The sequence below is a fragment of the Lepidochelys kempii genome, chromosome 5, assembly GCF_965140265.1.
Source record: "Lepidochelys kempii isolate rLepKem1 chromosome 5, rLepKem1.hap2, whole genome shotgun sequence".
NCBI classification, from domain to species: Eukaryota; Metazoa; Chordata; order Testudines; family Cheloniidae; genus Lepidochelys; species Lepidochelys kempii.
In genome coordinates, this window is record NC_133260.1 from 100,912,792 (window position 1) to 100,928,794 (window position 16,003).

Genomic DNA, 16,003 nt, shown 5'->3' on the forward strand with positions numbered 1-16,003 from the left:
AACATAAAGAAAACCCAACTTATCCTTAATTATTTCTGTGAATACATATGATATTACTATTGCATCATTTAAACACATGCCAAAATTTTAGAAACACTGATTTACTCTATTTTATTCTGTAACATAAATGCATATATTTAAACAGATGATTTTGAATTCATAACAGGAGTAATGTCAAATTCAGAGTTTAACAGTTCTATAAATTGCAAGAGCAAACTGAAGCTTCTGTACTGCATGTCATCCATTATTATAAAAGTCTGCAGTGTTAAGGACAGATTTTTCTTCTTCTTTGTGGTGTGATGTCAACTGTTTTCCTGTTTCTCTGTCATGGTAGCTATAAATACTTGTTTAAGGATATCCTTATCCAAGTTCCTGCCTGTAAACAGACAAAAATTCATATTTTCCAGCATATCACAAAATAATCCATACATCAATGAAAAACAAGTATACAAACACCTGTTACATACTAATGAGTTAAAAACACAGGCTTATTATAATGATCTTAAGTTGCAACTTTAAGCTATAGATTTCCAAACAGGCTACAATAAGGTATAAAATAAGAGAAATGGGGAAGAAATGCTGGATTAATCTTCATTAAAACTTCAGAGTCAAACTGGAGTTTAGATAAAAAAAAAAACAACCAAAAATCTTAAGAGGTGTGTGGTTTCAACATTAATTATGAACATTTCTGAAAGAAAACATGAGATCAGCCTTTAAGATTACATACACCTAAAAGGTAATAAAATTTTTTCCTTATGGAAAGTTATCAAATCTTTGATTATAATCATTCCCACAAGCTTGTTTTTAATCCTAGATTTTTTTTAAAGTTACATATAGACTTGGAAGTATTCAATTTTTTAAATCGGTAAATGGTCAGTATACGTCGATGTCACTGTACACACAAACCAACAAAATATTTCCATCAATAATCACAATTTACAGACAGGCAAAGAAAAAAAAAGAGTGCCACTTGAGAATTTAAGAGTTTGATTTAAGGATATTTACTTGGGTATATTTTGACAGGTGATGTTGATAATTTGCGTTTTAACTTCTATGAAGCTTTAACTTTCTGAATATCAGTGTCTTCTACTGTCATTAAATACTGTCTGACCCCCTTGTCCCCATAATGTCCCACAATTGTGAAAATTTAAAATTGATAAAAACTGAAAAAGGCTTAAAACCCATAATTTTGTGCCACAAGGAAAATGTAAATTATTAAAAATGCTTAAAAATAAACTACTAATATTCATCAAAATGATAAAAAATTGAATTCTGCTAATCCTACATATATAATATATAAAACATACATACACATATTTTAATTACACACACTTCATATATGCATACAATTTATGGACAATTCTATTTTATTTACTTTGTTTTACCCGTTGAAGAATTGTAGTCTGACTTTGGTCAACTGTTTCTCACAACAGGCAAAACTAAGAAATGTATGGTTTCCTCTTACCTATTAGAACCAATCTGTTTGTTCTTTCATCATCCTCTTTCCAGCTTACCATGGTCTCTTCTAGATCATACAGTTCATGGACACCTTGGACAATCACCTGGTGAGATTTGTCTTTAATAGACACCAACCCCTGATCAGGAGGACAGTTATTGTTATTATCACAATAGAGCCTAGAGGCTGTAATCTGAATAGGAACCACATTGTGCTAGGCACTGTACAAAGAGAATACAATAATTTGAATATAAGACAACATAACCCGCAGACTTAACAAATAGGAGGAGGAAGACCAGATAAGGGTAATGCTGGTCAGATTATATTACATTGTCTAGCTAGTGCAATATGTTTTCTGATTCAACTGGAAAGTTGCCAGGATTTTTAAATTTTCATTTTTAGCCTATGTATTTCAATTGTTTAAAAAGCCAGTTTAGTTAATATAATGTATGTGTGACTGAGAACAGCACACCGTTTCCTATCACAGTAGGTAGACAGTACAACACAGAGTTTCTTGGTTATGGATAATTATGATCAAGTTGTTGACACCCTCAGTTTTTTTACTATTCTAAAACAAAGATATATGAATGTGTATGACTGTCGATATTTTAAAAAGGCTCAGCAACATAATGAAGTGATTAGAGCCAACACAATGAGACCACAAACGAGTGCCAAAAACTCCCGTTGGAAAGATCCATTAACACTTCATAGAAAACCTTGCAAAACTTTCTAGTTACACACATCTCTGATTATCTTATATACTGTATCTTTTCAGGAGGATGGAAGAGGTTTTAGTTTTATTTATACACACACACACACGGTCATTTGCATTAAAGTAGGATCTTGTCAGTCAGTTCCTTTCTACTTATTCCTCATCTGAAATCCTGAAGTCCTAATCCTCTGTTTGACAAATTAACTGGTGTTAAGATGACTGTAGTGTCAAACAGGACTATAACTTCTGGTGGGACATAAGCAAAAAGAGAAACTGTGGCACCCATACTACAACTGACTTGGACACATCTGCATGGAGGCCCATTTATTTCAATGAGGCTTAGTGCACAGACACTTGCAGGACAGAGGCCTTCCTTATACATTTTGCTTTGATTCAAGTGCTCAGTATAGTAAAATGTGGGGAAAATGCAGAACATATATTGATACATAGCAACATTATTTCCTCCCAGACTGTATTTTCTAAGTAGTATCAGTGGGTTTTTAGATTTTAGGGAGGAGGAGGACTGAAGACAAACAAAAGTGTCCTGATTTTCTTGTAGTAGGACCAGACAAATATATAACCACTACTGAAAGTTCAAGTAAAAGTAATTATTTTGTCAGTCAACTGTTCACCATTACAAATGCTGTTCTCATTAAGCAATAAGAAAATAAACCTGAACATATTTTTTCTCTTTACTGTACGCTATTAAAGCATTGACAGAGTTTTGAATGTGCATATTTTCTGTTATGACCTTTTTAACCAGCTGTTTGTTTGTGGGGGAGTAGGTAACATACACTGAAATAGAAGCTATTTATAAACTCCTTGCAAATACAGGACAATATTTTCCTGAGAAATTTCACTTAATGTTTGCATATCCATTGATTGCTTCTTTAAAAATATCATCTCCTCAGGTTCTCAGGTTTGTAGAGAATGTTAAGTGTTGACTTTGACATGTTTCCCCTCAACTCCCCTTCCCGAATTTTATGGTGCATTTCAATTTCTGCAAGTTATGTCAAGAAGTATAATTACAACCCTAGGTATATTTTCCAAGTGAAGTGACCATTTTGGGTGTGATGGGATGGGATCTTTCAGAGGAATGACAACACACAGAAGGAAGATTTCAAGGACTATATAACATTCAAGAGCTGGCAACCAGGGCTTCTGCAAAGAAAACTCAACATTAACACAACTGACCATTATGGAATAGCTTGTGACTAGCCCTACAGTAGCAATACAGGGGAATAAGGATTCTTCCACCCTTGCACAGCGAGCTGACCATAATTCTAGCCTTGGTGCTTGGGGGAGTACAGGAACTGTGCTTCCTCCCACTAAATCTAGAGCAAGTGGGCTGAGAGTAAAGGGAACGATGTATGGGTCTTCTTCCCCCGTGTGCTGGCCAGCAGAGCTCGCTAGCCGTGTGGGAGGAGTGAAGCGGTGGGAGAGAACTGCATCCTGAAAAGGAAGTTATTACCCCCTTTCCCCTAGCTCAAATGAAGTGATCCAGGGATGGGGCAACTCTGAACATTCAAGGATATGGCTGGACTGTTTTATCCTTAACAGGAGTAAGGGAGTTAAAAAATAGAAATTGTTATAAAAAGTTAGATAAATTTAAAAGCTGAACCTTGAGTCTTATGACCTCCATGGGATGACCAGCCTTGTCTTTCACACTCCTCTCCCACAGAAGATTCTACAAATAGGAATATGTTTTTAAAAACTGAAGCTTTACACAAGTGATAATTTTCTCAAGTGGTGTAGTACACATTTTTCAGGTAACAGTTATGCAGCACTCACCTGAATAAATTCATTGAGATTTTCTTCAGTTGTGTTTCCTAACATTTCAAACGTAACTGTGACAATACTCTGCAAGTAGAAAGATCTAAGCATTAATATTCAGTTATTCTAAATTAGAGATGAATAAACTAAACAGTTCAATACCTTATTTAAAACAAAATGTTTGTATACTTAACAGTATAAATTAGGAATTGTAACAAAAACCCCCAAAGGAAAAAATATCCGCGCTACTGGTTCTGCTCTAATATAGTCTATTACTCTGGTCATTTCAGCTGTTTTTTATAATGTCAGTTTAAGGAATATATGATTCCCTACAGTCAATACTTTTGGGTATTTTGATGCCATAATATTTCATACTGTAGAACTCTGAACTAACTGATATTTCATCCTTTTAAACAATTGTTAATATGACTAGGCTGTTAATACTGATATCTTTCAAACGTGTTTAATAAAGTTACTTCCCTTAGCTATTTTTTTTTTTGTATCTTCATGGTTGTTCCCATTCACCAGCACAGTTTCACTGCGCTGATACACGTGTGTCACAATAAGGGGGTTCTCTTTTAATGCACCAGACTTCATCCTGTCATTGCTGTACACTTTTTATGCTATGAAAAAATAAAGATTTATAAATAGATCTCTAAATAAAAAAAAAATAAAATGTTGTATTTTACCCAAAAGTGAACGACGGATTACTACTTACAGCCTGATCATAGACAAGAAAAAAAAAATCAATGTGCCAATGTCCTGTTCAGAACTGCTGGAATTAATTATTTCAAAATCCATTAAGAACTACGTTTTATTTAAAGCTCAACATACAAAATTACCATCTCAGTGGGGTGAGAGAAGGTAGGTGAGGTGATATCTTGTATTGGACCAACTTCTGTTGGTGAGAGACACTTTCAAGCTTACACAGAGCTTACTTGAAAGCTTGTCTCTCTCACCAACAGAAGTTGGTCCCATAAAACATTATCTCACCTACCTTGTCTCTCCAAGTGGTTATAAAATTTGGAAAAAAAATAAAATATGACTAAAGCAGCAATTCTATTAGTTTACTCAATGACAGAATAATTCACAAAATAAACCAACCCACACCCCAAACAAGTACTAACATTTTGTTCACAGGTAACTTCAAAAGAGGTACCGAGTCACGTCTATTATGCTTCACACATATTGAAGCTGTACTTCTATCGACTCTCCACATGAAGTCAATAAGCACCCTTTATCCTTCAGAAGAGCTTGTAGCCAACTGTGAGAAAACTCCCTGCTCTCATTTACACCTCGCACATCTCAATGTTTTTTTTATAAACTGTTGAGTGTTAAACTAAATAGGGATAACAACAATGAACTCATACTGTTTCGTAGTGGAAATGGGCTGCTGGTTAAACAGTACCACACTACATAAACAATAATCATTTCCTTAATGATATCAAGTTGCTACCTCCCACATAAAATTCAGGTAGTATTATACTTAGTACCTCTTTTCCCACTAGGTATTCATTTAAGTGTTTATGCTATTGTATTTTAAGAAAGACTTAACACATAGGATTAGTGTGAACATGAATCTGAATTATGAGAGAAATTCTGAACTCACTCTTAGGCACTGGCCACAAAAATCAAATCTAAGCATAATGTAACTTAAGTTTAAGCATTAATTATCAATCACTCTCTGCCAAAGAATTTTAATTATGGATGCGTTGATAGCAACTCCAATAATCACGGTCACACTGAGATCTGAGCTAAAGCAGTGGTTCCCAAACTTTTTTCTGCAACGGAGCCCTTTGGCATCTGACTAAATTTCCCAGGCCCCTTTCATTTTTATATGTAGTTTCATGTTGCAGTTATTGTATTACTTATTTTGTTATTAAAATAAGACTCACAGAGGAACCAAAAGTAAACAGTCTGCAATTATAACAAGTTATTTATTTATTTATTTATAACAACCATTAAACTGTGTTATCAAAGTATAGGTAGGTATCATAGAACATTATGGAAAATACAGTCAATAATCAAATATGTTATGACAATTAAAAGAAATCATAGGTATTGATATAAAATATAACTATAGTAGTTTTGTTAAAACATTTAAATTTAAAACTGAAATAAAAGAAACATATGGTCTTACTCAGTGTGATGAGTGGGCCTGCCTTTGTGAACACAATTTTGATATATTTTGCACAATATTTGAAAGTTTCAGCCTAAAGCTCTTGCATTGTATCCAGTTTGTATCTATATCTTGATTTTAATGAGATGAGTGCCGAGAAACCACTTTCATGCAAATAGGTAGTGGCGAATGGGATTAAAAACAAAACAAAACACCACAGCTCTGGCTTGACAGCCTTGGGTACTTTGATTTCTGTTACAGCCAAAACTGGATCAATGAATGCTTTGTAAAGTCCATCTTCAAATCTCCATCACAGAACAATTCCATTAGTTCCTCCTGTCTTCAATATTCAAATCCTTTGATGGTTTTGGTTTTCTAGCAAAGAGGTGTTGAATCCAATTGTTGGCATCATTCTTCACAGGAAAATATTCTTGGAAATTGTCCTTGAGGTTTACTCAAATGCCGAAGAATGTTATGTTTTGCATTTTCATCTAAAATAAATCTGATAAAGACAATCAAAATTGTCATTTGTCACACGACACCACAACTGAATCTTTATCATCATTGCTTCTCCTTAGTCTTGATCATCATACATGGTAATTGATATTCCTTCCCTGGAGATCTAAATTCAGTTAATTTAACTGAGAAAATACGTCCTTCAAGTATGCCAGCTGTGATTGTCTAAAAGGTGCAATTTGGCTGTCTGAAAATTCAAAAGGATACTCCATGGAAAACGACGTCTCTGAACAAACAGGCCAATACCTTCCCTCGGGAGAGAACCAATGGACTTGTGTTTGTAGAAGTAATGAAAAGTGTTCACTTCCCAGGTTACTGCAGAGTGTTAAATATGCACAAATTCACAGGATGCAATTTTTAAAAATTCATGGTTTTAACACCATTTAACACTGCCTTTAATTCTGCTGATTTTTTTGCCCCCAATGTTTCACAACATATGCTAGAACGGTACCACTGCATTTTTGGTGGCACTTGACATACTCGAGCGACAATTCCACTCAATTTACACCCATCATTGCTTGAGCTTCATCAGTAAACAGACCAACACAATGCTTTCGTAAAAAAAAAAAAAGTTATTAAAAAAATATCTTCTGCTGTTGTGCATGTGGGCAAAGGATGACACCTCATCAAAAATATACCAAACATATGCAAGAAGATTAGCAACATCTGTTGATTTGCAAGGCAATATACAGACTCAACTGCAAGCGAGACACCAGTTTTTCCACATCATCACTCATGTCACGTAGTCTGCTAGATAGTGTATTGTTCAATAATTTCTAATTGCTTTCCTTGCTTCTCTCCTAGTATTACGTTTATTCACTGCTGGAAGAATCAGTTCTTCAGCAATTGTGTGTGGTTTTCCAATGTTAGCAATTCTATAGCTAACTTTATACAAAACCTCGAGAGCTTTATGATTGACATGGTTTGTGTTAATAACATGCTGTTTTCCAGCCTATAAGTCGTTTAATTTTTGTTTGAAAAATTCTACAGGCTAATCTATGTACAGAACACATTTTGTAGGTAAATGTCAGCAGAGTTTGGCTTGTTTTAAACACTAATTAGAAAGCATTTTGTATCACAAAAAACAGTTTGGCAACTGTATATCTTCTTGTATGACACAGGTAAAGCCAAATTTATGTGAAGTTCATCATAGTTCCTCTTCTTCTTTATTCTTGCATAAAGTTTGTCACCTTCCATATTTTCATATTTCACACCAGTGACGTGTCAATAATATTTCCTTATTACTAGCTACACTTTTGTTGTCACTTTGATCCTCGTTGATTTCATGTTCGTTCAATAGTAGATATATTTTTTCTTCTTATTGGTTCCGCTTTTTAACCACTGGTCCATTTTTGTCACAAAACAGTTATTTTCATTTTAACTAACAGTTTCAGTAAGCTTAGCTATGGAGCTGTTTGAAGCCTCTGAAAATACACATATAGACAAATACACCGAGTCTAGTTTAGTGGTGTCAGGATTCCCCGAAAACCTATACATGTAACTTTATCTGTATTTCTGTTTCCCCTAAATGGGGCTATTACTTTCCGAGGTTTCTGAGTCTTGAAATGAATGGCAAGAAAAGTGTTTCTAAATGCTAACAGGGGGGTTTAGTCCTGAATATGCAAGTATTGGTACTAACGGAATGCCTCTGCCAGCATGACCTCGCATACATTGTGCATATGACATCACGGTGTGTGGAGAATGGCATTTTGTTCTCATAATGGCATCCTCCATGCAGCAAAAGTGCTGGAATGCTGTTCCAGTGAGTTCTGGCCCAGGTACAACGGACGGACCCCCCACATAACCCCTGGTGGACCCCACTTTGGGAACCACTGAGTTAAAGTCCCATTATTTCTCATTTTAATATTTTGAGTTTAGTTTCCAGGTTTAAGACCACTGGGATTTCTATAATGCTGTTTTGTCAAAACATGACTAACTTTGCTGATTTCCCTTTTCAAAATTTAGGCCCAGTTTAACCTTTTTGCAGAACCACAACAGTCCACAAAACCTCTCTCTCTCTCTCACACACACACACACACACACACACACTCTAACATTCACAACAAGCACTTTTGGTTTAAGTGCAAAACTTGCAAAAACAACTATTCCTCTAGTTCATCATAGTGTTTTAACAACAGCCAATGGAACAGTACACCCATCAGCTACTTCAACTATGTGATATAACCTCTTTGGTTCTGCCTCCATTTCACACAGCAATTGCCTTTATGCCTCCCCTACATCATGCCACAACTCTAATTTTCAGAACTTCTGGGGAAATGCTAAAGTTCACCAGAGAAAGTCCTGATCTGACCACCTTCCCTGGTTTCACGGAACATAGCTCCGTCTGTGTTAAGTCCAAGCTGGGCCTTTCCCTCTCTACCTGCTGGAATTGTGGGGCCCCAGGTGAGGGAGGTGGCATGGAGTTCATTTATGTGAGCCTTCCCTCATTCCCTGACATACGCTACCAAGCACAAAGCAAGTATTTTTATAATTCAATTAACTTGACAGTGTCCCTTTAAAATTTGGCTGTCGCCCATATTACTGATTATATTGTTTCAGGGTCTTTTGTTTTTATTTGAAGGTTACTTTAAAAAAATCCTGGATAGTTTTGAATAGCTCAGTGAAGACAAATTTGACAAAGCATTCTCGTTCAGTGTCTAATGAAGCATTCATATGTTAAAATCACACCTTCCTCCACAATGTATTTACCTTCTCCCCCACCACCCTCACCAGTGCTTTCATTGTTCATTTACATTGCATGTCTGGGTTCTAAATAAAGTTTCAAACTACATAAGGAGGGAGTCCCACTCTCCCCGTTTTAAGCAGCAAAACTAAATGAGTGCTCTTGAAATGAAAAGAGCAATTTAGACTAAGGCAACAAGGGTCTTGTAAGTTCCAAACATAAAAAGAAGATGCCACAATTACAATGCTCTCACATAGAAACAAATCTACTCATTATTTAAATAAAAGAACATTTTAAATACAGCGATCCCTATGTGGCCAGCAGCATCTTACAAGAGACAGATAAAAATGGTCCAAAGGTGAATATTAAAGCAAAAATCTATTTAATATCAGAGCATAAATTTTGGAATACGTTTATGAACTAATAAAAAAAAAATGCAAGACATTTATATAAAAGTGTCAGTGTCCTTAACCCTGTCAGAAAAATATTTTGTGCCTCACTAAACCAGAGGACACCAGAGTCAATATTTTTGAATAATTATATCCTTACTACACATAATGTGATTTTGTTCCCTGGGTTTCAAGTAAATTGAGTTTTGTAATCCACTGCATATTTTGTAACCCTGGTTACTCATACTGGTGGGGTACCCAGTTATATTTTATATGATCTTACTTGCATGACTCCATGATATCCACAAGAGTCTCTGGGAGACATGTCCATGTACCAAACAAACAAAAAATTCTCTGCTTTCACTCTTCTCTGTGACTTCCATTGTCTTATCCCTGTCTTTCTCACACTGAAAGCTATTTTTGCCCTGTATAGCACCAAGCACATTGTCAGTGCTTAACAAGCAATACAAACAACATTGAACATAGGTCTATTTCTGTAGCAGTGATAAACTGGGCTTCTCCCCCACTCCCTCCAATTTGATTTTTAGTTTAGGAATGTTTAAGGAAGAAAACATTACATTTTCCATTAATCAAGTAAAAGAAAAATCTAAGAGGTAATAATGAACCACTTCCTATTGTTAAAAATGCAACAATGACAATTCTAACTCTGTACTAGACAGAGGGTCAAATTCTGCCCTGACATACACCCTAAAAAGTAAAGCCTTTATCCTACAAACTCTGTATGTGCTTAATTTTAGTAATGTGAATAGTCCATTAAGCACACGCTTAGCTTTACTACCATGAGCAATCCTATTAACTTCAATGGAACTGCTCGCAATAGTTAAATAAGCATGTACTTAAGTGTTGGCAGGATCAAGGCCTAAGTAGGGCAGATTCTAGTCCAGAGAGTTATAAACCCACAATTATACAGTTTTTCTTTGTAAAACAAATTACAAGCATCTATGTAAGAAAATTTACACATATTGGGCTAATATGTCCGTTGGCTTTAACCAAGATTCTAAATGTATACATGCATAAGTTGGTGCCCAACTACCCAATTTATACATGCAAATACTGTCTGGGTGCACAAAATATGCATGTGAAAAATAATGACAACAAATCTAGGGCCCAGTCCTGCACATGAATACTTTTAATTAATTTCAATGAGGCTACTCATGCGGGTAAAAAGAAAAGGAGGACTTGTGGCACCTTAGAGACTAACCAATTTATTTGAGCATAAGCTTTTGTGAGCTACAGCTCACTTCATCGGATGCATTCAGTGGCTAAATTCATTCATGTGGGTAAAGTTATTTACATGATTGTTTGCACACCACTTTTGAAAATACGGCCCACTGTATATGTTTAGTTCAACAGAATAAAGCACATCCATATAGAACAATGCATGTATTCAAATTATTCCTTAATACATTATCATTTAGTTAATGCCCACTATAGATCACATGATTAGCATGCAATGCCTAACATGCAGCAATTACCCAGATGGATTTTGTTATCAGCAGGTTTAGTAGTTACCTTATCTAGGTGTGGGTGTGTTGTCTGCACATGCTGCAGCTTTTTCTGCAAACTGAAAAGAAGTAAATGTGAACCTTGCATTGTATGAGACGCAAATACTTAGCTACTTTGTGTTACTAAAGTATCAAAAGGACTACAAAGAACATAAATGAAGCATTATCTAGGTACAGATTGAATTTTACATGAACAAGTAGGACAAAATAGTAAAAATTTAAAATATTTTCGTACTTAGTTTACTTTGAGATACATATGTAATTCTAAGTAATGTGCACCTATAAAACTTATCTCAAAGTGTGTTCTGATCACCTATACATATACATAAACCCATACACACATTTTGTAATACACAGCAGCAGGCATGGAAATTACTTGAATTCCAGCACACTGAACAGATGTGATGAGAGTCATGTGAGAATCAGGAAGACCAGAGAAGAAAAGGTAGCAGTAATCTATGCCAAAAATGGCCAGAGTATGGTCAAGCATGCTGGAGCAGCAGCAACTGAATGAAAGAGACAATTTTTGGAGATATGGCATAGAAAAAGCCAGAAAAAAAAAAGTAACTCTTGTCATCACCATTCTGACTGAGAATTGGATCAGTGATCACTAATACAGATCATGTAAACAATGATTTGATGATATATACAGAATTTTTAATAGGCAAAAAATACTTCCTCCATCAAGTGCCTGCTTTATAAATCTTGGCTTTCCTAAATCTTATTTTAAGAAAAATATTGCCTATATATTTCTATCTACCTACACTTTCAGAATGCTTCACATTTGATCAGATGCAAGGGGTGAACGGAAATTGTAAAAGGCACTGCTCTGTTATTCTGTGAGACAGCACACAGATAAACATTTTCCAGCAGATTATGTCTTCAACAATTGTAGCATATATTCAACTACAGGGAGGCCAAGGAATTCAAAACAAAACATCTGCAAGGTTTTAAGAACAGCGAGGGGTAAATAGGTAAGAGTGGGTTTAAAAGAGGGGAGGGGGAAAGTTTGTGTGTAGACAAGCTGTTGGAGTGAATTAGTCACCCCAGGAGTCATGATAAGGAGGGTGTCAAGTTTAATCCTTCACAGCTGGTTAATCTTTGAAGGATTTTCTCTGTTTTGCAACTATACAATACATCTAAATACCAATAATTTAATTTTACTTGTTTGTTTAATCACTGCCAAACGTCATTTCATAGCTATAATGTCATTTCCATAAACCAAACACAGTAAATGGAAAGGACCTTTTGATTACTTGAGTGACATTTGCTACTGTAAACAAAAACAAAAGGGACGAAGGTTAAAAAAGGGACTCATTCTTAAAATAAATCAAAGCATTAAATTATTATACAAGTTAAATTTATGCTCAAATGGCAAAATACATGGAGAGTTTATATATCTTAATTATAACATATGCACAGACAGCTGGCAAAAATACAGCTGTTGCAAATAATAATAATAAAGGTTTTGAAATAAGTATTCACTTTAATACTCTAAAAATGCAACAAATCAACTCTCAGCCAACTTTTGTGTCAAAACGAAGGGCAAACTGAGTCATCCCAACAGTATTACTAAGAACACAAGGCAAAAAAATCAATGTAGTCCTTCCTTTCCCTACTTTAAATCATGTTTTTAAATTTATTAGGGAGCAGGGCAGGAGAAAGGACCTGTAGCATTTACTAAAACAAGATATACTATGTGCCAGCTTCCTTCCAGCTCTGCTAATGAAATTAATCCCTAACATGAGACACCCCTGTTAGTTCAGTCCTAGTCCTCTCAAACCCAAATCATCAAACTGTATGTTTTGTGGTGCAGGATAATCCAATAAGGACTAATGTGAGGCCACAACATAAGAGTTTAGGATGGCCTAAGGCTCTACATTTGAACCTAGGTCTCCAAGAGAGAGATGGTCAGAATAACCCCAAATTTGGGGGGGGGGGGGGTTCAAAATTTGAATTGGACTTTTGTGGCTCAGACTCATTTCTAACCTAACAGAGAAAAGGTTTGTACAGTAATTTACCGTGCTTAGAGCCCTCAACGGTCTCTCACTTTAGATTTAAGTTTACCTGTAAAGTCTATTCTCACTTTATTATAAATTATTTAAAGGAGAAGCGCTAAATGGGGCAAAAAAGGCATAAGAAAACTATGTTAAATAAATAAAACATTTTTACACATCTCGCACTTTTGCTTTCCTTGTGTCATTTTTTGGTCTTCATCCACACTGTATCGCAGGGGAAAGAGGTACAACTGTATTACTTGTCAACTCAGTGTATGAAAATAAAAACACATGCTGATCACTCAGATGCATTTCCAAATAGCATGGCTTGTTAAAATTGTGAGTTAAATATCACAATTTTAATTGAAGAAGAAATATTCAAAATGAGGTACAGTAAGATTTTAACAGAAAGCCTTAGTTCAGGTGCAGGCTTATATTAGTAGTTTGACTACACATTTTACTTTTCAAGAACACTAGTGTAAAAATAAAATAAAATAAAAAAATAAATCTTTCAAATATTAGAAACTCAGGAAATTCAGAACTAACGTCCCAAATAAAGTAATCCATGCTACGTCAACTCTGTCTCTGTACAAATGTCAGTTTACCATCACCCTACTTTGCAGGTAGCTTACCTAAAATGCACATCACAGAAACTGCTTTTATAGTTTCACGCATATGTCTTCAATATAAAGTGTGGTAATTTGTCACTGTACACTTTTGTTCTGTGTGTGCAAGTGCTCTAATGTATCTAATTACAGATTTGTATTTTTTTTCAGTAAAGCACATAATGTAACACCACAAAGAAAGCTGTAATGCAGCGTAACTTCCAAAGATCTCTGTGACTTCAGACCTGGCCACTGGGAGCTGCAGGGTCCCGCCGCCTCCCGCAGCAGGAGGGAGCTGTGAGGTACCCCCGCCGCCTGAGGTAGCAGCCCCTAAGCTAGTGGCCTCAAGCTCTCAGCTGCTATGGGAGCAGGGGTACCCCGGCTACCACCAGACGGGGGGACCCTGGGCTGGGGGGACCCTGGCTACCACCAGACGGGGGGACCTCTGCAGCCCCCGGCCCGCCCCGCAGTGGCAGGGGGATCCCTGCAGCTCCCCATTGCGGCTGTTGCAGGGGGGTTCCCGCAGCTCCCTGCCATTGGGGGGGGGGCAAGGGGTCCCTGCAGCTTCCCTCCGTTGCTGGTGACAGGGGGGACCCTGGAGCTCTGAGACCCCACTGATGGTGGGGTCCCAGAACCCGCAGCAACCCCGCAGCTGCCCAGTCCCTTCCCATTTTATTATGGATATTTTTAGTAAAAGTCAGGGACAGGTCATGGGCTTCCCTGAATTTTTCTTTATTGCTTGTGACCTGTCTGTGACTTTTTCTAAAAATATCCATGACAAAATCTTAGCTTTAATTATGATTCAGACAACCTAGTTAATTAAGACAACCTAGCAAGCACTGATAAAATTTAACTTTATTTTATCGATAGATAAGGTAATATAGTCTGATTTTCTGTAGGCATTATTATGTGGGGGCAGAGTAAGGTTGTTTGAGAGCCTTATTTGAGAAGAGCAACCTTAACTCAATACTCTCTGGGTGCTACTTCTGCAACTCACTTAGAATCTCAAAGAGGGGTCTGGATGAGAACTTGACTGAAGGAAGAGGTAAGGGAGACAGACACTTAATCTACTTTTCTGTGGGCATTATCAGGTCTTCAATCCCCAGTGAACCTCGGAGAGGGTTTCTTGACCACCCTCACAAGCTTTTTAATAGAAAAAAATTCTGTTTTCCACTGTCAAGTGATCAAGTTGCAGAGAGAGGCAGCTTAAAATGTAAGAAAAGGGACTGAAGGTTTTTCTTCTTCAAATGAATACTTAGGTCTTCAGCAGTCAGTTGACAGCCTATACACCAAGAATGCCAAAGCTGACGTTGCCTAGTGACGTTATTAAAGGAAATGTTAATAACTTTTGTAATTACATGGAATTTGTGTCCTGGGCACCCAGTAAAGTGGGATTTTGCTCTTTGCTACAAAATGGCAAAAAGATATTATACTTGGCTCTGTAATTAACAACTTTTAGGTTCTCTAAATATAAATAAATATATAATATATAAATCTCCTTGTTCAATTCACTTCAAATGTTTTTTAAAAAATGTACTTTACTTTTAGACAAGAGGCCACAATTCGGTTTATAATGGAAACTCAGTTGCAACCTTAAAGTGACAGTGTCTATTTTGTGCAACCATTTCTTATGATTTCCTGTGTAATCAATTGCTAAAATAAAGATTATAAGGTTATACTGTACCTTATCCCAGATAAGCTATCAAAAGCATGCAAGTCTAAAACTTCACAGAGATCAACTCTAAAAGAAAAAAAACAAACATAAAACACAGCCTTCATACTTTTCTCAACTTAAATATTTTATAGTTATAAACAACAATGCAAAAAGTTCAGCTACAAAACAGGCTTGTGATGTTTGACAGACACAAAGCTATTTGAATGATTTTATTCACCAGATGTAAAGGTATTAGATAACTGTCTCTTAAAGCAGACTATTGCTATGATTCTTTTGTTGCATTTTTAAACAAGTTTCCAGTGGAAAAAAAAAAACTATTTAATCATGTAATTAAAGACTTATCATAATATAAATGCACAAGGGGCCTGACTTGACTTTGCAACCATAACATGCTTTGCATATATTTTTTGTATGTTATTTCCCAGATTTTTAAAAACACACAGTGAAAACTAAAAACAAACACAATTTGCATTATGTGGAAGCATACGCCCACATGGGTCAGCTGCTGGGCTGGAACCTTTAGATCTTCTATGAGCTCCAGTCACTGAAGGG

At 36.1% G+C, this 16,003-nt stretch overlaps 1 protein-coding gene across 1 annotated transcript in view; it reads right to left on the reverse strand.

The window, feature by feature from the left end:
• Positions 1-85: 85 nt before the first annotated feature.
• The window catches only part of LOC140911680 (zinc-regulated GTPase metalloprotein activator 1C-like), a 42,604-nt gene continuing 26,686 nt past the window's right edge, over positions 86-16,003 (reverse strand). The window contains 7 exon segments of the mRNA XM_073345210.1: positions 86-321; positions 324-376; positions 1,466-1,595; positions 3,790-3,855; positions 3,960-4,028; positions 11,182-11,233; positions 15,461-15,517. Of these exon segments, the coding sequence (XP_073201311.1) occupies positions 238-321; positions 324-376; positions 1,466-1,595; positions 3,790-3,855; positions 3,960-4,028; positions 11,182-11,233; positions 15,461-15,517 (511 nt within the window). The 3' untranslated portion in view covers positions 86-237.